At 38.6% G+C, this 23841-nt stretch overlaps 1 protein-coding gene across 2 annotated transcripts; it reads right to left on the bottom strand.

Annotated features, from left to right (window-relative positions):
• Positions 1–309: 309 nt before the first annotated feature.
• Positions 310–23688, bottom strand: tnpo1 (transportin 1). Of its 2 annotated transcripts, XM_080863028.1 has the most exons (25): positions 23424–23686; positions 23200–23311; positions 21935–22010; positions 21234–21383; positions 20085–20191; positions 14736–14869; positions 14027–14108; positions 13133–13255; positions 11192–11310; positions 10779–10839; positions 10389–10557; positions 9912–10064; positions 9576–9801; positions 9214–9385; positions 8944–9030; positions 8747–8854; positions 8246–8404; positions 8057–8144; positions 7874–7972; positions 7696–7791; positions 5724–5799; positions 4040–4139; positions 3873–3947; positions 3501–3639; positions 310–3422 (listed from the first exon to the last, which is right to left on the bottom strand). In XM_080863028.1, the coding sequence occupies exons 2-24, from the start codon at positions 23302–23304 to the stop codon at positions 3532–3534; spliced, it is 2673 nt and encodes an 890-aa protein (XP_080719154.1). In that variant the 5' UTR covers positions 23305–23311; positions 23424–23686; the 3' UTR covers positions 310–3422; positions 3501–3531. The 2 variants fall into 2 exon arrangements, 1 of the variants encoding a protein (XP_080719154.1); XR_013969324.1 differs by lacking the exons at positions 310–3422; positions 3501–3639; positions 5724–5799 and having other exon boundaries at positions 23424–23688.
• Between the last annotated feature and the right edge of the window lie 153 nt (positions 23689–23841).

Genomic DNA, 23841 nt, shown 5'->3' with positions numbered 1-23841 from the left:
GGCCTTCGACCCAGTGTGAGACATTGATCTTACTTGTTTTTGTTGTACGATAGTTGTTTTTGTAAATGATTGCTTTCACTCTACTTATTCACTTTTGTGTACAACCACTTTACATCTGCTGTGGCTGTTTTAAAGTGCTTTATAAATAAATAAACATTGTATTTAAAGGCCCATTTACAGTCGGCACAGTGGACAGAGTCTGCTATTTGTGTAATTCCAATTTCACAAAGCCTGATAAAGTACCAGTGACATTGCCAAAAAAAAAAAAAAAAAAAGACTTGGAGAAAATACATGATAAAGGCCCACAATAATGTAAACAATTTATTGGAACAATGTACAGATTCAAGCTATGGTAACCAGTCACACCCACTATATCATCTTACAAATATTACAAAATTACTACAGTACAATATAGAGTCTTTGCATGATCCAAAATATTTGGTGGCCCCAAAAGTATTACTTATTTTTAAAATTCAGCAGCTTATAAAAAAAAAAAAAAGAAAAATCAAAACATGTCTATGAGAATGATGTTTTCACTTTCATTAGCAAAAGGATGAAGGCAGATAATCTAATCAAGTTTAAAGGCTAATTAAACTAGACTACTAGAGCTCCTTGACTAGACATTCCTTAATATTGATGGGTGCTTTATAAAATACAAATTTTTCAATAAAGCTTCATAAAGTCAAACCTATATTTGCAGAGTTGTCAACATATGCAATTGCTTTTAAATCAGCTTTCACCTGCATCTCTACATACAGTGTACTGTACTTCTATTGCAAAACCCCAGCAAAAATCCTCAAAGTATTTGCATTAAAGGCATTGTGCAGAGATTACACCATTTACCTAAGCCTGATAACAATCACGTTTGACAATAAGGATGTAGAAGTAGGAATCGTTCCTACTTCCTGGTTTCCAACTGTAATCCCACTGTTCAGCTAGCAGTGTTGTATGTATTAATGCTAATGTGAAGTAACACCCACTGATGATGGGTGGCTTTTTAAACCAATCTTTCTTGTTTGAAGAGATGTGGAAAGGTGGAGACATGAGGAAATCGATTAAAAAAAACAAACAAACAAAAAAAAACCCCAAAACAAATAGAAACACAAACACAGAAACACACACACACACACACACACAAACACAGAAACACACACACACACACACACACACACACACACACACAACCTGAGGTAAACACAAAAACATATTCATATAGTGAAACAAGTACAATGTATAGCAGCAGTTACGTCAAAATTATAGCACAGTAGTAATTGGGATTGTTGTGTGTTTTGTAGAACTACTATCTTTTGAAGAAAGAACAGAAGTGTGTGCACATCCACCCCGTCAAGCTGCGATTACTTCATATTTTTGCAAGCCGCAAGCTGGAATGTGACAAGACAAAAATCACTTCTAAACACATAATGATGTGACACATACGAGTATTTGCCTCTGTATTCCATGATGCATTATAACCTGCATTCACCGTGTATGTCCTCAAAAAATGTTTAATCTAAGATTAGTAATACATTTCTTAATGTGGCAGTTGAGCTAACACATTAAACTACTTCTACACTCTAATATCCCAATTGGATCAAGATGCTTAATGCATTAAGGTCCACACATTTTAGCAGCAATGCTCAATGACCTGTCAGGTCATATTCTAAAGTGTTTGGCTACATCATTCATTTTAAGCACTTGCTAAGTAAGTAGGTAAGTAAGTAAGTACATTTTAGGTGCATCACAAAGGATTTAAATACTGCAATTATTACTCTGGCCAGCAGAGGAAGAATGGATGGGCGTAAAAAATTAAAATTAAACAAAACAATAATATAAAAAAAAATAAAATAAAAATCCATCATGGAATACATTCAGGCCATCTGCAACTTAAACATATAGATTTAAAAATAATAATAATAATAATAACACTGCAACACAAGAAGACAACATGTAATTTCACAGTATTTAAAATCTACATATCCAACTATAGGTGAAAGGTGAAGAAGAGAACACTCTAGCAAGATTACTGTGAAGTCTTTAAAAGTCACAGTGATGCTGAACATAAATGGTTGCTATATAAAAAAAATAAATAAAACCAAAACTTGATTGAAGCTCCTGCAACCTTCCCACTTTAAGTTGGGGTGTAAGGGGCCACCAACATGCAAAAGATGAAAGTACCCCACAGTGACAACCACCCAAAACATTAGAAAGTCATCCTCAAGATCATGCTTTTAGCACAAAAATTCCAACAACCAATAACAAAAACATCAGTACATTGAGAAATTAACATAGTTAACATTGATTTGATGGTTTATATGGTTCTGACAACCAAAGTCACAAAAAAAAGCAAAAGCAAAAAAGCAAAAAAAACAAATCACTGAGACAGTATTTGTGCCATTGTGACATTTACGTCCAAAACACAATGACACAATAATCAGCAAACAGGATCTTGTTATCCTGCATGCTTCTCCTTCATTTGTCCTTTCCGAGGCTCAGACAATATAAAAGGATAAAGTAAGCATCTAAAGCTTTGATATGCCTGCAGATAGATGTCCATGTCACATTCACGCCACAAGACCAAACAATGATTCACTCGGACATCACGCCACAGCCAAGATTTTACACATTTTTCTAAGTCAGTGTGTGTAAAGCCCGTCATGCTACATTACAGCTGATTGCCGTAAATCTCCAGTAGAAGAAAACATGAGTACTGTAAATACAAGACCCAAAAAAAAGAACCTTATCAAAGCTCAACAACAGCTGTCAACACATTTCACTACAGCTTTTCCACAATGATATACACATGCTACCCATTTTCAGAAAAGCTGCTCATTTAAAAAACAAAAACTATGTGCTCCCTTGTGACAAAACAGCTTTTTCTGTAGGAACTTTAAACCATCTCTGTACTTACAGGAAATGTGTCTCAAAGAACCTTCAGCTTTACTTCATAATACTTCTCGTTTACTCTTATAAACGCATATCTGAGCAGAAGACCTACATTTCTCCTTGTCTAACAAAAAGTACAGGGTTTTGTAAAGATTTCTCAATTTTTTCCACATTCATTTCTTCTCAGTAGTCCAGAAAACAAGATGTTTGGAGAATAAATGGAGAGGAAAAAGCAAAAAAAAAAAAAAACCAAAAAAACAACAACAAAAACCCCCCCCCAACAAACTACAACTTCTGATTCAGATATTAGATGAATTTTCCTCCAGTGATAAGGTTGTCCTGCCAGTCCCTTTTGCCCCTTTGTCTGTGCATAGGGGCACTGAGAACTGTAGCTATCATCTCCCTCCCACCCCATCCACCAGGTCAAGGAGGGGGGTCAGCACCCCTTCCCCTTCCCTCAGCAGGCAGATCCTTCCCCCCAGTAAAGGGTAACATGCTCCCTGGGATGGTTCCCGATATTGTCTCCCATAGTGAATGACCTGTATATAGAGAAAACCCTGATTAGAATACAACATTTTGGGTTAAATAATAAAAATTATTTTCAGAGTGGTACCAACCCCAACGATGAGGCACGTGCTGTGGAAACAGTTACACCCCATAAAAGGTTGCCAACCGTTCCTTCAGTGGCATTGGAAACTGATCTGCGAAGCGTCTCCAGTTGTCGTCTCCCACCTGGTTCTTAAACCCATGAAGGATCTGAAATTAAACACCACGAGATGTTTATACTGAGGAGTGCTTTTCAAAATAAATCCTGTGCATTTTAAAGGGTCAACTGCAAAAGCTGCCATTCCTGAATTTGGTCACTAGGGAGCAGCAATAACTGTTGATAAGCAATAAATGGGTTAAAGCCTGAGTGCAAACTCTGAAACCAGGCAAAACTGACAGAATTTATTCAGCGATTTTTATTGTTAGTGTTTTTCAGCTTTTACCTTGTAGAACATGTCTCTGAGGTCATCCTTTGGATTGACCCAGGAAGCCACTGCATCACAGAAGAATATAAAATCCTGTTCCAGAGAAAATAAATAAGGCGATGCTTCAGCTTCCAGAGTTATTAAAAACAAAGTGGCCACACAGTCATCTCTCTACTGCATCTCACCTGCACTACACCTCCTGGATTTACACTAATCATAGTGCAAATTCCTCTGAATGCGGAATCCTTCTCCTCGTTGTCCCTTATATTTCGCAGACAGGTGCACCTGACAACAGGGACGGCCACATTTAACACCACGCTTATCTTAAGAATACTTGAGCAACAACAGAAACCAGCATAAATCTGCAACTATGAATAACTAGTACAGAAACTCGAATGCATTCAGTACATGTTACTAAACTGACATGCATGTTTATAATACCAACTTTGAATGAAGCCAATTACCTCCTTTGACACAAATGTGTTTTCATTATCAATCCTTTTCTTCATATACTCTAAAGACAAATTACATTTTTCAAATGTGATCAAAATGTCCTGCAACAACTAACCCACAAAAATGAAGAGCCACTCCCAATTTGCATCTGATCAAGGTTCAACTTCAGTGTTTTCTCCTCGTATGCCTCTGAACTGCTTCCAGTAACACTGCTGACACCTCCAAACCTGCACTTTTAATCAATGCTAGCATATTTTCCTGACATTTGCACAGTAATGTATGGTAAAGTGAAGCGCGGTGCAGCTGCCATACACATAAGTCCCTGGGAACTGTTGCAATGATGCTTAAAACCTTTGTAAGCCTGTTGGTTCTCCACTCAGACTGATCAGGAAGAGTTTAAAAAGAAATTGATAATGACTGAAATATATCTCTTTAAAAAAAATAACTTTCCCTACTTTTTTCATTTCACCAAGGAGATCTGTGAGTCATTGCACGTGTGCAAGTGAAAAAAGAAAAGAAAAAAGAGCATAAACGGAATGATTTAAAGGATCAGCAGCTCTTGAAAGCTTTCTAGAGGTGCACTAGGAAGCAATGCTAAAGAGGCGATTGGTCAAGTTTGCCATGATTTGTTTGGTTTTTTTTAAAGCCACAGAACTTTTTGATCACTTTGCACATTTATCTAAATATGAAATTGTTTCCCGATTTACAACACATGAAGCATGCACACAAAAGAGATTCAAGTAAAACAAATCAAGCATTTTAAAATATTTAAAACTCAGAAACTCTTCTAATATCTTCACTGATGTCTTTGAGCAGTGTGTTCAGCAAAACCTCATCTATAGCACCTTGAATATAACATTACTTTTTTGTTTTGTTTTCGAAGATCTACTAAAGAAGGTTTGGGGTCGTTTTGGGACAGGCACATGCAGCTGGGTGACTACTAAATGAGAAAGGAATTTAAGAATGCTCTTTCTCATTAAAAGACTGCATCCTTTCTCTGTTGTTGAACCAGCAGGCATGTGACAAAAAAAAGAAAAATCTGATCCCATGCATCTTTTAGGTTGTTAGCGACAGTTTACAATGACAAAAAAAACTAGAAATTAAACAAATTAATGTATAAAAAACACATGAAGGTGCTACTGAGGCAAAAACAAATCACAAGTAGGACCTAAAAGAGGACAGGGTTAGTCACACGGTTGGCAATGATTACAAACTGATAGGAAAAAAAACAAACAAAAAACCAAAAAAACTGAAAAGAAAAAAAAAAAAAACCCAAAACGCTTTTGAGAAAGGAGAGTGAGAAGGGGAAGAGGAGGAGAGCTACAGGGGAGAAAAAGGGAAGAACAGGCGACAGACGAGAAGATCAGAGGAAAGCAGAGAGAAGATGAATTAAATAAAAGATTGAATAATACACACCAGGGTCTTATAAACTGCTGTAGCATGGGTGCCACCTCTTGAGGACAAACGTAACCAAGACGACCAATTGTTATTGCTAAGGTAACGCAATCACGGTTACACACCACCAAACGCCAACCAAGACATGAGCAATGAGGAGGGGGAGGAGAAAAAAATAAAGAAAAAACAAACAACTCAGAGACAGAAATCAACAGAATCTGTGTATGATAATAAACAGAAGATTTCACTAGCGTTGATTATTACTGCCCCTTCAAGTCAAAAGGGAGGAATGTAAAAATATGACACTCTAAAAAAAGACATACAACACGTTTAAGGGAGAACACATTGACAACTCTGACAGGACATTCATAGAAAAGGCAAACAATGGCATCTGCTTCCAGGAATTACATGGATTTAAAAAAAAAAAAAAAAAAAAAAAAAAAAAAAAAAAAGCTATTTAAATTGATCAATTTGATGAAACTGTACGTGCCAAGACACATGCTAATAAAAGGTGTAGCATGTATGGCGTAAAACAAGAGCAGTTCAGTGGGATTTTTTTCCCCCTCTTAGCGATTTCTCCCTTAAACTCACAAATGTTAATTTTCATAAGAAACAGAAATGTTTTTTGTTTTGTTTTTCTTTTGGAAAAGAAATGACAGATTACTCCAAGCCAACTACATGGAGGGAGACTAGTATCCAGCACAGCAGGTTCTTATGAGGCAGAGAGGAGGGAGGACCTAAGTTTAAGAAGACACAAAACTATGCAACATTCTCATTAACAAACAGGCATTTATGAACAGTCCAATGACACATGCAGAAAGCAGATGGTATGCTCATTAGAGTAGAGTTCAGTGCAGGATCAGCTGATTAGAGGCAAACTGAAGAGTGCCGCTGTGCGAGCCGAGAATTTACAGCCACCTTAAACTGTGGTATTATGTGACCTAGTTTAAAAATAGTTCCAGTGGTACGCTGGCTCTCGTGGAAACATCCATGTTAACGGAATTTACACATGGCTATGTTTGCTAAGGTTTGATTCACTGTGGCGTTGTCAATTTATAGATCGATAACATGCAAGAAACTGTTAGTGGAAAGGTTAATGATCTGATACTTCAAAAATTGAAGTTGTATGATGCCCAATTGTTAAGACATGGTTATTGATTATCATGTATCCTGCATCAAACATTGGCCATTCTTAACAACATTTAACATCTATTGGCAGATATGCATCCACATTTAAAGAACAGTAAATAAAAGCAACAAATAAACTGACAGCAAACAAACAGGAACACATCTATAGAGTCCCTAGTTTTATTTCCTTTTATTTTGGCAGGTCACACTTCACCCTTGCATGCATAATTTTGATGCAATGTTCACTTGACTCATCCAATTCAAATCTCCAATGCATTTGGTTCAAACAAGAGTAGAGTGTGCAACCTAAAAATAATCTCAGCTAGGTGCCCTACTTTTAGTCAGTTTAGGTGTCATTTGGGATTAGTTGTTTAGCTGATCAGTAACTATGTGAGGCTATGCAGTCATCTATCTATAATTCTGTGTAAGCTTTGCATTTGGTTTGATTACAATATTGTACTTCACCTCAGAGAGCAAAGTCAGTCGACATTAGTTCATTCCAAGGCAGGGCTCTTACACGGTTTGCTCAGTTGAAGAGTGTTAAGAATTTCACACCAGGGCTTGCTCAAGGCTTCATTTTAATTTTATTTCAACTTACAGGCCACTGTGCCAGGCTGCAAATCAATACCTGAAATATTCAGCATACTTTGGTGAAACAAGCAAAACTAGTAAGGCTCATACCTTGGGAAAGGCTGAAATTAAAAGGGAAAGACACACAGTCTAATAAGTATAGTTAATCCTGGCTAAGTGGACCTGAGTGAGTGAGTGTGTGTATAAGTGTATACACCTCCCTCTCTCTGTGTTTGTGTGTGTGTGTGTGGCAACCTGGCTGGCTGACGGGCTCAGCACTACCACCGAGTGGTACCTGTGTTCTCCAGTAGTGTCTTTGGGGTATTGGGCCTGTTAATGATCTCCACCAGTTGGTGCAGCACCATCGCAATGTATGGTTGCATTTCAGGCCCTAAGAGTGTAGGTATAAGAACTTAAGTTAATTCAGATTTTAAATGTGTCACTGTACATCGTCTTAAAAGAAAGGCACTCACCCATTTGTATAGATATCTCTCCAATTGCCCATGTTGCATTGTTGCACACTGATATTAACTCTGGGTTTAAATTTGTACCCAGTATGGGCATGAAATCAGCTGAAAGGAGGAAAATTAATATCTTAGAAAATTACTTGGAATTTATTGTCACTGGTGCTTCAGAGTCAAGTACACCGAACGTACCGATGCATGGTTTGACATGCTGGAAACAAGCCTTGGTGAGATCCCCTAGCAGAGCAAATGAACTCTGACGAACTTCTGGCATTTTGTCCTGAACAGTTAGAGAAAAAAAAAGAGAGCACAAGGTGAGACATGCAAGTCAGTTTACGTTTGTTTGTTTTTTTCATGTTAAATACTTTTACAGGGCCTTACCTGCATGCACTGGTACATGAGGGTGAGGATATTGCTACGAGCCACCAGCTGCTCAATGGTGCCTCCCAATCCTTCTGCCAGTCCACTAAGAAGATCCAAAGCCACAATCATGAAGTCTTTGTCAGGGGCCTCATACTGTTCTGGTTGGGACTGATGAAGCTAGAAAATATAACATGACTTAATTTAACAGTAATAAATATTAAATAATAAGTTATATGGCTTCCATCTATGGATCCACCCCACTGTGGTAGTGGTTAAACGTCCACTAAATACCTTGTTTACCACTTGGGGCCAGTGCAGCAAATTGTAAACAATACTAACAGATTGTTAACTTTAAAAAAAACACAATAAAAATCACCATTTTTGTTGTTGTTTTGCTTTACATCGAGTTCCACTTGACTACGCAGAGTCTCCAGCAGGTTTAAATGTTTTCATTTTGAATAAATAGATAATAGAAAATGCACAGAAAGTCTTTAAGTTGTCCATTCTAGACATTCTCACCATGGACTGAGCAAGGGTCTTTTGAACGAGGTTGACACAGCGTTGGTACACGGGCTCACAGTAGGGCAGGAAGCCACTCTGCAGTGCTGTGGCTACAGATGACAGACACTGAGGAAGGTAGGAATTGTGGGTTAGATACAAAAATCATGGATATTATGCAAAAATTTGACACCTTTAAGTGTGCATGAGAAACTCACTTCTAACAAAGGGAAAAGATCTTTGTCTTCATCTTTTAGTTGGTTCCATTTCTGGATCAAGGGTGGCATCAACATCTGGATGTACTCCTAATACATATCACACATTGAATGCACCGATAACAATGGCTGCCAATGTATTCTATTTTACATTCAAACAAATACAGCTTTTTTGATATTTTACAAAAATAAGTACATGACAACAGCAGTATTAATGTTAGATTTGCATAGAAATGTGAAGTGAAATCCAGCAAATGCTTCTGTTTTGCATACCGGTTTATTGAGATGGTGGCCCACTGAATCTGCAAGTGTTCCTATTGCATCATAAAGAATTAGCAGATTTTTATGTTGGTACTTGCTGAAAGCAAACACCAGTGTGTCCAGGATGAATGCCAGGTAGGGCACCAGCTCTGTACAAGCCTCCTCCTCCAAAGTGGCAAAGGCACTGGCAGGGAAAGATTAAAAATGGGGGGTTAAAGCAATGTGTGAAAGTAACTACTCTGAAATTTGGATGCACCTGAATCCTTCAGGGGAATATGTGGGAAACACAAATGCAAAAAAAAAAAAGAAAAAAGAAAAAAAGTCAGAGTTAATGTGCTGTAAAATGAGAGACATGGCTTTATCATCTCACTCACCTGCAAGCAGCCTCCTGCACACGCTTGTTGCTATCCAAAATGCGTTTGAGCAGCTCTGTCATTAAAGGCTTCAGGTAAACATCCGGAGGCTGGCTGACAACCCAGTGTGCATAGCGGCTCAGTGTCCAACAGGTGATAGAACGCACCAGGGCTTTTGTGTCAGACAAACACTGGATGAGATGAGGGATGAGCTCAGGCAGGTATGGGATCATTCCTTGGATGCAGCCTGGAGAAAAAGGATAACAAAAGTATTGTTTCAAAGTGGTACTTCTTCTGATTTTATATTCAAAGAGGGACCTCCCTCTCTTCAATTTCTCTTCATTTCCCCCTTCTTACCTTCAGCTATAGCCCCCAGCACTAGGATTCCAGACTCTTTAACTACCCACTCTGGATGGAAAAGCAGCTCTTTGAGAAGAGGCAGGATGTGCATCAACAGATCTTCCCTGAACACGTTGGCCAACACGTCGAGCGCTGCTGCTGAACACTTGCCTAACAGCACACACATACACAGAAACAAAGATCATACAGATGTAACAAGCATAATACAAACAAGCAGAAGACAATTAGTACACCATCTGCTTTTTGGGACTGTTAAAAAGGTGCACGATGTGGCATGTTTGTTCTACTGATTATAAAGTTACATAAAACCTAAGAAAAATGAGATCTTCCTCTTCTCTATTAGCCGTTTGGACTACAAGACAATGCAGGGCTCCTTTCAGTGGAGTTCATGGATAAAGAGCCACTATGAATTATTTTGAAACAACCATCACAGAGCAATCTAGACAGTTCAATTTAGATATGCACTGAACTCACGCAGGTTCCAGTCAGAGATAGTATCATCATCATCTAGTTCGTCATCTTCATCCTCCTCATCCTCAATTCCATCACCCTCATGCTGTTGGGCAACAGTGCGGGAGCGATGGAAGCGTGGTCTGATGTCTTGCTCGTTGTCTGGAATGGCCTCATCCTCTTCAATGTCTCCCTGAAAATGAACGTATGGTATAAAAATTCTTCAGCGTGTAGGCATTAGCATGAGAGTTCAGTCAGCTGAAACCAGAAATTAGCTATGCATTTTGTGTTGTAAAATGTATACAACTCTAATTTGTTTGTACATCACAAACAACTTAACTGCATGTCAGCTTGACTCCTGGAGCAGTTTATCATTGTACCGTCACGTAAACATATTAGGCAGTACAAACTGACCTTGAGCAGAATGATGTCAATCTCAGAGTACTTCATCCCGTTGACAAGCACCGGAGTGAGCCTGGAGCAGCGGCGGGAAAAATGATGAGAACAAAGGGCAAGGTTAGGGCAGAACTCACAGGCAATTACTCACATTTGGTCCCTGCTGTGGACACAGTTTAATGTGACAATTTGGTGACAGATGTTAAACCTGAGGTCAACTCTTAATCAGCCACCGTGAGGTGAGGAAAAATAACACCCTAGTACAAGGTCTTCGCTGACTTGCTGCCAAGGCTGCTATGAATCAGCTACTTTCAAAACCAGCATAAGTCTGTACATTACATCTGGCTCTGTGTGTGTGTGTGTGTGTGTGTGTGTGTGTGTGTGTGTGTGTGTGTGTGTGTGTGTGTGTGTGTGTGTATGTATTTTCTTACTGGGAGAGGTGGCCACACAGCACTTCCTTACACACCGGCTGCTCGGCCAGTGTCAGCCAGAACTCACAGGCCTCTAAGGCAACATTCTCGTCATGGTCCTGAGTCCTCTGTAGCATGTACTGAATTTAAAAAACAAAACAAAACATACAAATAAACAAAGACATTTTCACGTACAAATCTGAATATTTCATCCCAAAGGAAGGAATGCAACCAAATCTAAAACCTGCGACGCACTACGATGATTCTGTTCAGAGAATAGTTCATTTCATTTTTGTCTTATTATAATGACCATGGTGTATGTTTGATCAATGCCTCTAAGAGGATTTGGGGAACAGACAATCTATATCAAACTTACTACATAAATTCTTATAGTACCAGGATCATCAACATCTATACAGCTTTTGGAAATAATTTTTACCTCACAGATAATATAAGTGTATAAGCTGATCTAAAAACGAACCACAACATTATAGTACATCAGTGCGTGCCTGTGAATTGTCCTCATCTTTAACGTTCATGAGTTCAGTACACGTTGCATATATGTTTTATAAGGGCCAAAGATTTGCAAGAGTCTAAATCAAGCAGTGATGTGAGTAACTGTAACTGGTTACTTTGTCTTCTATAATGAATAACTCACAAGGAAGAAGAAGAAAGAAAAAGTATTTCTAATTTGTTTGTTTGGTGCTTTTGAACATCTGACTACTATGATATAATGAATATAAAAATAATAAAATGATAAATTCACAAAAAGTGTTTGTATTTTAATACATGAGTAAAGAAAGTGAAGCCAGTAACACAACTAAAAGCTACCCGTGCATGTCTATTGTTTAAACCAAACCCATCAGAGAAAAGCAAATGGGCTGATAAAGAGTAAGCAATAACTCTTTATGAGAAACTATCATTTTATAGATTTAGTGGGCAAACAAATAATTATTCAGCAAAGTCATGTTTGCAAAATTGGGGGGAAAAATAAATTAAAACAAACAAACAAAAAACAAAACAAAACACAGCCCTACTTTATTCGGCCATGTTCATCAGAATGACATAAAACGACCTCCAGTACAACAGAGTTGCTTACTGCTGTGTTATTAATAGAGGTTTATGTCATATGTCATATTTACTCAGCGTTCATCCACATTTTCCATTTCAAAATGTCATATTTATCCACACTCCTGAGGTTTATTGAGAAAAAAAAAAAAAAAGAAAAAAGAAAAAAAAGAAAAAACACCCTGAATTTAACAACAAGCTACATGATTTTTAGGTATCTAACATGCAAGTTTCATTTTGAAGAGCACACTGTTATCCCCCCCCATTTCCTTTTTACATGAATACATTAGGGTGGTCGTGGCTTCTCCACTAGCTGACTCACTAATGTAAGTGATTCAATCCTGGCTCTTCAGGTATGCATGCCAAAAGGGCTTTGGGTAAAGTGTTTTAAGTATATGTATAAAAGGTACTGTGTGTGTGTGTGTGTGTGTGTGTGTGTGTGTGTGTGTGTGTGTGTGTGTGTGTGTGTAAACATGGCTTGTGCTGCAATGCCCATTCAATGGTTAAATGGACTATAGTACGTGCCAAATAAATGATAGTCCATTTATGTTACTATATAATCCAAAAATGTTCTGTCAAGCTTGACATTTGACCATCTGAAATGCTGACTTAATATAATTCAAAGACTGTAGAGGGAGCTGTATGGAGGAGTGTGCATTCGGGTGCAGGCTAAGGTTGGCCTGCTCTCTCACATAGTAGTATTTTGTCTGAGGTGCCTGCCTTCCCCAAATGCTATTGAAAAAACACTGCAGAACACAGGGAGAATCTAGAACTATACCACCTCTCTAAACCTTGAAAACCCATTTCAATACTGCACCGATTCCCCGATTATCAGCTTTTAGGCGCCTCCCTTTTAGTTAATATAGTCATTCTTCATCTTTACAATACACTCACCTCTATGATGTTATGCATGTGTGGCAGGAGACGATCGAGGCGAACCTCAAGCAACATAACAAGAGCTCTACAAACATTCTTCCTCACTTCTGGCTCATCATCTGTTGCCAGTGCAAAGAGATTCTACAGAGGGCAGGGCGACAGCTTAAAGTTAATACCACTGTTGGCAATAACATAAGAATAAATATGATTGAGAGGGGAATAGTCAATACAGTAATGCAGAACATTACAGATAATGTACCAGTGTTTTAGAGGTTTGTGAATGTACACAGTTCTGCGATTTGCTGTATGTATAATCTGTAGCCATTTGCTTTAAATGTCCAGTTTACTATATCAAAATGTTAAATATATACCCCATATCTTTAAAAGACATAACAAAGAAAGACATACATTGAGGTGCTGCACCATCTTACGGTACAAACTGACATTACAGAAAGGCCCCAGCTTGACTTCAGTTGAGTTGTCTTCAGCACAGTACACAAATGTTTCGGACATAAAGTCATAGCTGTTCGATTTATGACGGCTTTAGTTCATTTATTACACTTTTAAACTATTAATTGCTACTAACTATTCAGTTTTTTTTGTGCTTCAGCCTCTGCCAAATATCTGACTTCAATTTTCTTATTATTAATCTCTTCTCCCAAGCCCTAAACATAATATAATTTGCAATAATTTGCATGAGGCTTGGCATATGCGGCGACTGATTGCAGAAAGCCACAAACTGGAGAGGTAAATCCCAAACTGTCAGAGGAATAGCTCGCCTTATTGAAGTGACCCTTTAGTAGCTTCTGTTTCTTTCTTTTGGGGCCAATGATTTGTTTTGCATATAGATACACTTAAAAAAAAAAACAAAGCATAATAGATAATATAAAGGAGCATTAGAGTCTGACTTGCCTCAATGAAAGGATCGATGTGAAGCATAAGAGCCTGAGTCCTGCTGATGATGAACTGATTGACGCAGGCGATGGCATGAGACCTGCAACAGAGTAACAACCACATTAGAGTCACACCGACATGTTTTCCTCACATGTTGCACACTGTGAATGTAGCCTCTGTATTATTATTTGCCCCATCTCCTCCAATCTAACCTCCAAATATGAGAAAGCTCTCTCTCTACAGGAGTTTTACACTGCAACAGACACTCGTTGTGTGTCGTCTCTAAGAAACATAAGACAGACTGAAAATGTACATACTGGCTGTGTATTCAGATTTAGACTAGACATTTTATTGTATCCAACAAATGGAGAATAGTTCAGGCAAGACACAAAGTCACAGTTTTGGTACACCAGCTGATATCAGCTGGAATGTCAAGTAAGTCCCAGTAGAAGTTTTTCATCAATTTTAAATTACTGAGGAGGAAAGGAACCATCTTCATTTGCTTAAAGTAGTTTTAACTGAAAAGTATGCACCGTCACTAAACAGGTATAATAAACAGCATTCACAGACAATTTAAATGCAATGCCATGCACATTCTAAAAGAGTGTAACAGACTAGGTCATTTCAAATAATAAAACATCCATGTGTAAGTGAAAGGTTCAAAGGACAGTGTAACTTAAAATCAACTTCAGTCAGCAAAATTGGAAAAAAAGAAGTATTATGATACCTAATCTTAGGACTGCTGTGTTTGAAAAACTGCAAGAACTTGGGGATCATGATGTTCAGAGGACGGTCCAGCATGTCACTGTCCAGGATCTCAGCAGAGTCCTCGCAGATCTTCTGAAGAGCTCCGAAAGCTCCCTGAAAACAAAGAAAAAAAAATGGCATAAGGAAAAGACAGCAAAGTAAACAATGAGAAAGAAAGAGACATGATGGAAGATTTAATTTTTCTGCTAATTTATCAGGAAGTTAACCCCAAAATACTGAGACACTGAAGTAGACAGTAGGAATAAAACGTATTTGGAACTGGTCTTATTTGCCTGATTCTCATCTAACATTGAGGCAAAATTTACTGTATAATAACATAATTTGCTTCATTGCATAGTAAGAATAAAGTCTGCAATCGGAAGCACGCATAAGAGCCAAAGGCTTTACATGCTTAAGAGCCAAATATGACAGGTACAATGTAAGAGGCCACACAGTGAAATAAATAAATTGCCCGTATGGTACACTATAGTCATATTACAATCACGCATATTTAAACCCAAGCCCAAAACAAAATCACCCTGGTTCTATAAATCCACATACTGTGTATAAGCTCTGTAACATATGAGACATGGAGGATCATAGTGCTAGTATTTGCACAGTGAAAGCACTAAATAATACATTCCACCTTCTCATCCATGATGTTCAATAGGATTCATCCACTTCTGCTCTAATAACCTTCAAACAGTTGGCGCACACATACACACGCACACACACACAAGCTGCTTGACAGATGGTTAGTATGCATGCTCACGATATGCTGCAGACTTCAGTCTCTCTCACAAAAATAAATAAATAAATAAAAACATTGCAGCCTGAGAGGCAGATACAAGAAACGGCACAGCACTGACACCAACGCTGTCTGAAATGTGTTTCTATGGAAACAACTCCCATGTCGGCATTCCTTTTAGAGGACAGATACAGAGCCATCTCCACAAGAGAAAAAAAAAAAAAAGAGGGGAAAAATATGCTCAGAACCACAGGGGTGACACAAGACGAGGAGGCTAAGGTTAAATCAAGGTCACAAACAAGAAGGGACAAAGGAAATTTATGAAGGGGGGAAAAAGGCATTTCTTTCATCAGACTGAATCTTGATGCCAGCAGGTAATCAGAGACAGCAGTGGAAATTTCCTTTTGGAATTTGGAGATGACATTGAGAGAACTGCTAATGGCACCTAGAAACAGACGAAAGGAGACAGTTCCTTTAATTGTATAAGACATGCTGCTGTTTAAGCTAAGAATTGGAAATCCAAACAAACAAACAAAAAAAAAAGTAAACAGATGTCATATACATAAGCCATGATATAAAAATCTCATGACAACCCCCAAAATGTCAGATTTATCTTAATGTTGAAAAACATGACTGGGTTACTAATGAGCTATTTAGAAGAAAGACTTCCTTTTCCCCCCTCCTATCCATATGTATTCAAGATCACTGGGGTTTAAATGCTGGCATGGCATGATATGTTAACACACATCACGACTAATCAAGAATAATGACCAGACTAACTGATAATGCAATTGTTGGTTGCGAACCTGCGTGGGAACCCAAACAAATATTTCATATTACGCACAACTGTGCTCCAGCGCTGCACACAGTGACGTCAAAACATAATACAGGCATTTGTGTGTGTCAAGAGAGAAGTGCAAAGTAATGGGAGTGGCCTGCAAGTGTTTCAATGATATGCAAGTATCTAAAGTGTAATCTTCCTTTCAAGTCCTGCTACTGAAGGTCGTTCACTGTGAGAATGCAATTCACGCAGATGGCTGTGAGCCACGGCAAAGAAGAAAAATAATAATACACATGTAGTCGACTAAACGGCTCCTTCAGAATCCTGCCCTTGAAATGTGAATAATGCTACAAATGAGCACTGAGGTGGCAGAGCATTATCATAGGTGATCGTTTTCCCCTTCGAGTGGTATCAACACCGTTATAGCCACTTGTCAACCTCCATTAATCAAAACATAGCCATAACCTATATTAAGCCGTCCACCAGCATTAAACTTGGCATCTGACACACCTGCTTGTTTCTTTATATAGAGCATGCAGAGAAGAGCACAGCGTGGTGACACGAGGAGCTCTTCCAGCAACCACTAGTCTTAAACCACAAAAAAGGCAGGACTCACTGGTAGGGCAGCAGCTCCTTATGTTACAAAAACAAATGTGTTTTGATTTTTCTGCGTTTTGTTATGTTCATACTAAGCTTAAAAAAAATCTATGACATCATTACTTGAGAACAGATGATTTAAAGCTAAAAACAGCATGCTGCAGTTTCACCATATACAGAAGCTTGTCTTTATACACAGCGTCAGCAGACATTAGGTCTCAGCGTGGGACTGTTGAGCAATCAGAGGGAGGATGATTCACTGGGAGAGTCACGAGGATCATCTTGCACAGATACTGTAAATGCACAACATATATTGATCAAATGGCCCAAGGCCAACATGCATTTACACGTTTCTCAAAGCGTAGATTACAGATCGGAAACTGTACACTGGCAGTCACTAAATATACTCCCAAAATAGATATCAAAGTCATGCTGATAGAAATAGTGGATTATTTTGGGGAGGCAGTGGATGCTCAGTTCTTAAAGAGTACTATATGGCTAATCAAGACTACCAACAGCTCTATCCTAAAGTGAAGAAGGTGCCAGATACTACAGCAACAAAAAATAACATCAACATCAGCAACAAGAAGAAATACTGACCCTTTAAAGTGTACTTATTTACTCATTTTCAGCTCAATATTTAAATCTTGGACTCTAGACTAGCTGATTCACTTTTCCCAATAGCCCCCATCTATCTCACACTTAAACTCTTTACACACCAGATGTATACAATTCGGGCAAATATTTAGTGTTAATATTTTTTGAACTTGCCTATTTTTACATGCAGCCCTTCAAACCAACTGCGTAATATCACAGGACAAATTTTAAACCTTCATTCCCCCCCCCCCTGAATCAAGCTTGATTTTTCTGATATTTTGCATGGAAATAAACAGATCTGACCATTCAGAGCACTTAATTTGGAAACAACTGCGTTCGTAGCTCAAAAAATGCACTAAGCTAAATATACAATGACGTTGAAATAGTAAAATAATCGTATTTTACCTCAGACACACAGCTAGATGCTGCTCTGGGTCACGGTTCTCTGAAGTTATCCTCAAATTGGCCTCAACTCTGCCAACGAGAGCTCAAACTACCCACTGACATCCTGACATATGTATGACAGCATCTCTTCTGACTGGCTACACTGAGGTTTTTATTTCAAACTTTGGCCTGCTTATATAAACATAAAATAACTGGGTGTGCACTAGAAGTTGGTGGGGATGGTCTCTTCTGATGCAGCTAACCTTGGAAAAACCTGGAAACTATTCTAATGGTTGTCAAACCACATCTTCATTGATATATACTGAGGTGTCAAAACTCATCAAGGTTAGAAGGGAGGTCATCAAATGTTGTGCTTTGGGAGGAAAGAGATATAGTAATGATTATTTGTTTGCTTCCTAGTTATTCACAGTGCAGCAACTTGACCATCTTCAACAAGAAACATTAAGAAGCTTTCCAACCCTCAAGCTTCTTTTCAAAAAACATAGCTGGTCTTATAAGGAGTTTCTACATTTGGTTGCTTGAGTGTTAAGCCTCTTGCACACACGCACGCACACACACACACACACACACACACACGCACACACACACACTTCAAGATGGTCTGCAGTAACTACCTGACCTAAATCTCAGCTTCTGAACAAGCTTTACAAAGGAGGCTAGCAGCGGTGCTACACAAAGATTTATTTTTTTTATGTCACACCTATTCCTTAAATTACTTTAAATCACATCGACAAGTAATAATCCTGTCAGCATGTATTTTTATTGCCCTAAGACACAGCTGAATTTACCACGACACTTTAACATGCCGTTTAATTTATTAATTCTGATGTCATGGGCAAATCCAGCTGACAGAATACTAATGACCTGGGAGTTTATATGAGCTTGAATATGGTTACACAAATCAGATGATCTAACAGTCACAACAAACAACTGTACTGTCATTTTCGTGGCTGCTGCAATGGAGCATTTAGAAGAACAAGCACTTGAGTTTTATTCTGCAGAACATTCAGAAAAATTAAAGATATTAAAAAAAAAACAAAAAAACAGAGTGGATCATGGTGGCCTGTAAAGATGAAATATGACCCGACAGCATGTAGTTATCGGCGTTTTGAAAAGTAAAGCATATTTGGACGATGATCAAAAAAAAAAAAAAGAGAGAGAATAATTGAGTCAGAGCTGAATAATCTGCAGTCTGCAGCGGCTGCTCCAGCTGTGAGAATGTCTTTAGCTCATCTGGCCAGCAGGATACCATCCAGATGCTGCTTTATAGCTGAGCCAGCTTTTCTTTCCACAATAAATTAATTAATAAACAAATAAACAGTACACGCACAACTGTCTGTGTGCCCAGACAGGGAAACATGCTTAATTACAGCACACATGGGCTGTAATATACAGTCAGAAATATGTGCACGCTTAATCTCAGCACTCCCCACCCATCTCCAACACAGCTATGGCAAAAAGCGGCCTCTCATTCTCATACTCACACACACGCTTTTGTTAAACTTCTGATGAGTTGAAAGCACGGTAATTAAAGAGGAAGAAATCTGAGTCATTGGCAGATGATAATATTACAAAATGACATTAGCGTCATGTCCATATCAAGCAAAGTAATGGCTGCTGCCATATTAACGCTGAGCCCACTGCATTTCAGGTTGGATTCTTTAAGCTGGTTCGGGACTCTTTGTGTGATTTTTTTTTAGTAATGAAATGTCGAATTTTGACACTTTCCTGCGGAGCACTATTCATGTGCTACAGAGTGACTGAAACATGAATACATCATGGCTACTCAGCTGCAACATTTGAGTCCATCTTAACCAAGTCAGTTTCGTCAGAAGACATTTTATTAAAATCAATCTCATATTTTTGATTACTGCAGAAGATTTTAGAGCCACATTGTATTTGTATGATGCATTTTCAGTTCAGTGTGTTACAAGATAATTTTAAATTTTTAAGAACTTTTGAAATGATCTAAGTGATTTCCTGTTCATATATAGTTTGCTCATTTGTAATTGGGTTAGTACATACATTTCTGTGGAAACACGGTGTTAGTGGATTATTACAGGAAACATCATCTGTAGAACCCTTAAGAAATAGTTTTCACATCTTTCACCCGTATCAACACATTTGTGACACCACCAGCAAACATCAGCTTAGTGCCTAAAAGAAATTAATTTATAAGCTTCTGATTTGTTTGTCCTCACTTCACATGTGTTATAATCCTCAGAATCCAGCAGCAGGCAGAGTTTGGGTAACAGCTCCGGCCAGTTTTGTAGTTCTCCCTTGGAGGCAATTGTAGTGATGAGGATGCCTGTTGTCAGAGTGGGTTGAGTTAGTTGATTAAACCAAAATCATGCACAGGATATAATGAAACAGACATTTAATATTATAAAGCGCTTCTGTTTATAATCCATGTGAATAGAAATAACAGAAATGCAGCACATAAATAGCTTCAAGTTAGCTTAAACAGCAGGATGACCCCTAATTATGCAAATGTTAATATCAAGATTCTGCAATAATAGCAGGGAATGCTTGGGAGACCAAACCAGCATTTAAAAGCTGGCCTTTAACATTCTGATACAGTAGCCTATTGAGTTAAGGAAGACTATTTAGAGGCATTTAAAGCCAGTGTAGGGCTTTGCTCTCACTGGATTAAAAAGAAATAGATTAAAAAGAAATTCACAGTAGCCTTCAATCATACTGTAACTGACAAGGTCTGAGAGATAACTGCACCGCCTCTAAGCTCTGTTTTCAGGCTTCACAATCTTGAGCCAGTTACAGGTCTGTTAGGCCAGATTAGCCAAGCAGCGGTGAAAACCTGAGAGAGCAAACTTTGAGTGCCTGAAGTCAAAAGTCAGCAATAGCACGCTTTTGACAGCAAGTCTATGTGTCCACGCTAATCTGGTGGGAGGGGTTAAGAATGGAGAGAGGAGAACTGCAGGAGTTTTATTTCTAAGGGTTTTTTCATAGATTTCTGCCCACTAGATAAATAAAGAAATATAAACAACACAGAAAAGCAGACTCATTTTCTACTAAAAACATAACCATATCCCTAAAAATCCCTTTCATCGGTTTAATTAGTGTAAATAATATACAACCATCACAACCAATAATAAGGTGTTGTGTAAATATTCATTGTCATTTATTTCCCTGCTTTGTCTGCAAATGCTGATTATGTTCCCAATATAGTGAGCTGTAGGTTTTATATTTCAGCATGTAGTTTAAACAAATAAGGAAGTTATTTACAGGAACAACAAAGCAACGTACATAACAACAGAAAACATTTAAACATAAAAAGGTATGCATGGATGCTAAGGACAACATTACAATCAGAAGACAGAGAGGGGACTTACCAACAGTGGCCCGAATCAGAGGAGATGAGTCTCCGATGTTTTGGAGGCACTCACTCTTGATGAAATCAGACACGCCATTAGGGAAGTTCTGATAGTGAGCTTTCACATTGTTCTTCAGTATCAGCCCGCTCAAGGATCGGGTCGGTTCATCTTGGGAGAGAAAAGGCCAAGGAAGGAAATGTGAAAATTCCACTCTAGCTGTGATCAAAATGAAGGCTGGTGACTCAGACATTAAATTGCTTTCCTTTCATTTTTCACAAGCAGAGTATTACAGAAATTATGTTCAGACATTTATACTAACATTGTGGACAGAAACTATTTTACTGTTTGCTTAAAATGGGTAAGTAATAAATTCGGTCATTTTTTTTGTTTAAACACTTGTGGCTTGTTGCATCTGAGCTAAGGTCGTCATGCAACCGAAAAGGTCTTAACACCACTTAACATTTGGGTCATCTGCTGTGCAGACAGTCAAGCCAAAAGTTGAGCAGTGCCAGGATTTAGCTTTAAAATTAGAGTGGCCCATATTCTGTGTGGCACATCATTTGCAACAAAGATGCCATCAGGTCACCCAAGTCTCAGCCGGGCTGACCTGTCAATAAGCAGTTACATAAAAACGACAGCTGCCCAGGTGCTATTAGACGATCTAGGAACACACCACAGACACAAAATGACAGAGCGAAGGAGAAGGGCGGACAGCTTACCTTCTGATTTCAACTTTGTCAAAACAAATATCAAATAGTTGTTAAAGTCTGGATACTGATTCAGCTGCTCGAGTCTCTGGGAGAAATGGTTAAGGGTTACAAATGTACGAAGAGCATGTTAAAAGGCTGAAAGAACATCACTGCATTCTGTAATCTGATAACAACAATAAAGCCAAAAAGAGTTTTTTTTCCTCCTCCCCATATAAAGAGGAGGAGTGGTCTAATCTAACAGCATAATGATGGGAGCGTATGTCAGTGTGTGTGAGTGGACTGGATGTATGCTTGTAAGGGGGTCATAAATGTGTCATTTGGCATGACTGTACTGGCAGATGGCATCTTTAGGGCTATAACAGCAGCTAGTCTATGTTAATGAGACAGTCTGTATGAAGGGTTACATAAGAAATTTATTAAGGACCTGCATGAAACCAGACAAAAACATAAGGACCAGCAGCTCTGAGCAGCAGATGATTGCTCCTCAACTGCATTGTCACACAACACTAGCACAGTGTTGTGTGACAATACAGTGCCCAAGCTACAGAGTAAAGCTAATAAAGCACTTACATGTTAAACCTACCCTTTAGTGCTTGCCATTTAATCTAGCCGGAAGAGGTCACCTTAATACGGTTTTGTTTGATAATCCCTGGCACCCTTTGGAAAAGTGACATAGAGTAAAATGTCACAGCGAAAATGCTTGAATAATGATGGCTTCTTATTCCACTCCATTAACTCCATTAACTCCTGTTTTAGAACAGGAGATTTCAGATTCTGTTGCACTAGTAAAATCCAGCAATTTCGTGCATTGCATACACTACTGTCACAATTAACACAATCACCATTACATCATTATATTATGCACAGAATTTCTAATTCGAATGTTAACTTAAATTAGTAGCATGTTTCCGGTAAGCTTAGCTTTAATTGAGGATTAAGTTGCAGATGATATACCGGGGCTTTAGACATGTTTTATTATGATGTTCTGCCGAAGCAATATGCAAGGTAAAGGTGTACAGGAGGAGCAATTAGAAGCTACCGTTGGTTATTGTATTAACCAAGCAAGACAATTTATAGCATTTTTAATGTCAAATGATGTTAGCACGACCTGCTCCGTTTGTAGCGCGTGCAAGCGAGACAAAAAAAGGCACGAGCGTACCTGCTTGTAACTGTAACCACCCAGGCTAGTATTAGCTATCGTTAGCCTGTTGAGTCTGTTTTGTTATTAAATCACTAACAGATTATATCATCCATATCTGGCTCAAAAAGGATACTTGCTGGACGGATCTCTGTGTGGACGTATCAGGCGACTGAGACTCCTTCAGCAGCTGTAAAATTTGTTGAAGTCCTTGCTCGTCTGGTTTCCACTCACACTCCATCTTGCTGCTGCGGATAAAGAAATAACATAAGCTCAGACAGAGGACTTGTCATCGTACGCCTCACTAATGCTGCTCCCTACGAGGCGGAGTGATTTTGGATAGGGAAAAAAGGCTTTTACCTGTTCTGGCTTTGCCGTGCTGTGCAGTCGACTTTCTGCTGAAATGTGAACGTCTGTTTGGGTTTTCAGACATGGGCCTTACACGGCGAGTCGACCCGTTTTCTCCCAACCCAAGCTGAAAAAAACCTTCGGGCTACGGTCTGGCGTCGCATATAACTGGCTACATAGTCAGCTGACACGGAGCTGGAGGGTCCTAGTGCGCCACAAGTTTTTTTTAAGCCTAAATAGTCTAACTAAAGATGCTTTTTTACAGGAGGAAGATAACTAGAAGGACCAAACATGTTTACATATATCTATTTAGTCTTATCATTAAAGACAATACGAGGTTGCCCTTTGTTCAGAGAAGGTAAAGAGACGCTGTAAGAGGGAAACTATACTGAAAAATCTGGGAAATGCCGACGCTTTTCCTAGATTTCCA

This window comes from Rhamphochromis sp. 'chilingali', assembly GCF_963969265.1.
Source record: "Rhamphochromis sp. 'chilingali' genome assembly, chromosome: 2".
NCBI lineage: Eukaryota > Metazoa > Chordata > Actinopteri > Cichliformes > Cichlidae > Rhamphochromis > Rhamphochromis sp. 'chilingali'.
The sequence above is the reverse complement of the archived record's forward strand: the minus strand, read 5'-3'. Positions and strand labels throughout refer to the sequence as shown.

Bases quoted from the DNA above. Each gene is read 5' to 3' on its own strand.
- tnpo1 (XM_080863028.1), bottom strand. From the start codon at position 23,304: ATGGAGTGTGAGTGGAAACCAGACGAGCAAGGACTTCAACAAATTTTA. The intron at 14,109-14,735 runs GTATCATAATAC...ACTCTGTTGCAG, and splicing joins CACAGCAGTCCTAAGATTAG to GTCTCATGCCATCGCCTGCG. The intron at 5,800-7,695 runs GTACCACTCGGT...GCGTTACCTTAG, and splicing joins GACACTACTGGAGAACACAG to CAATAACAATTGGTCGTCTT.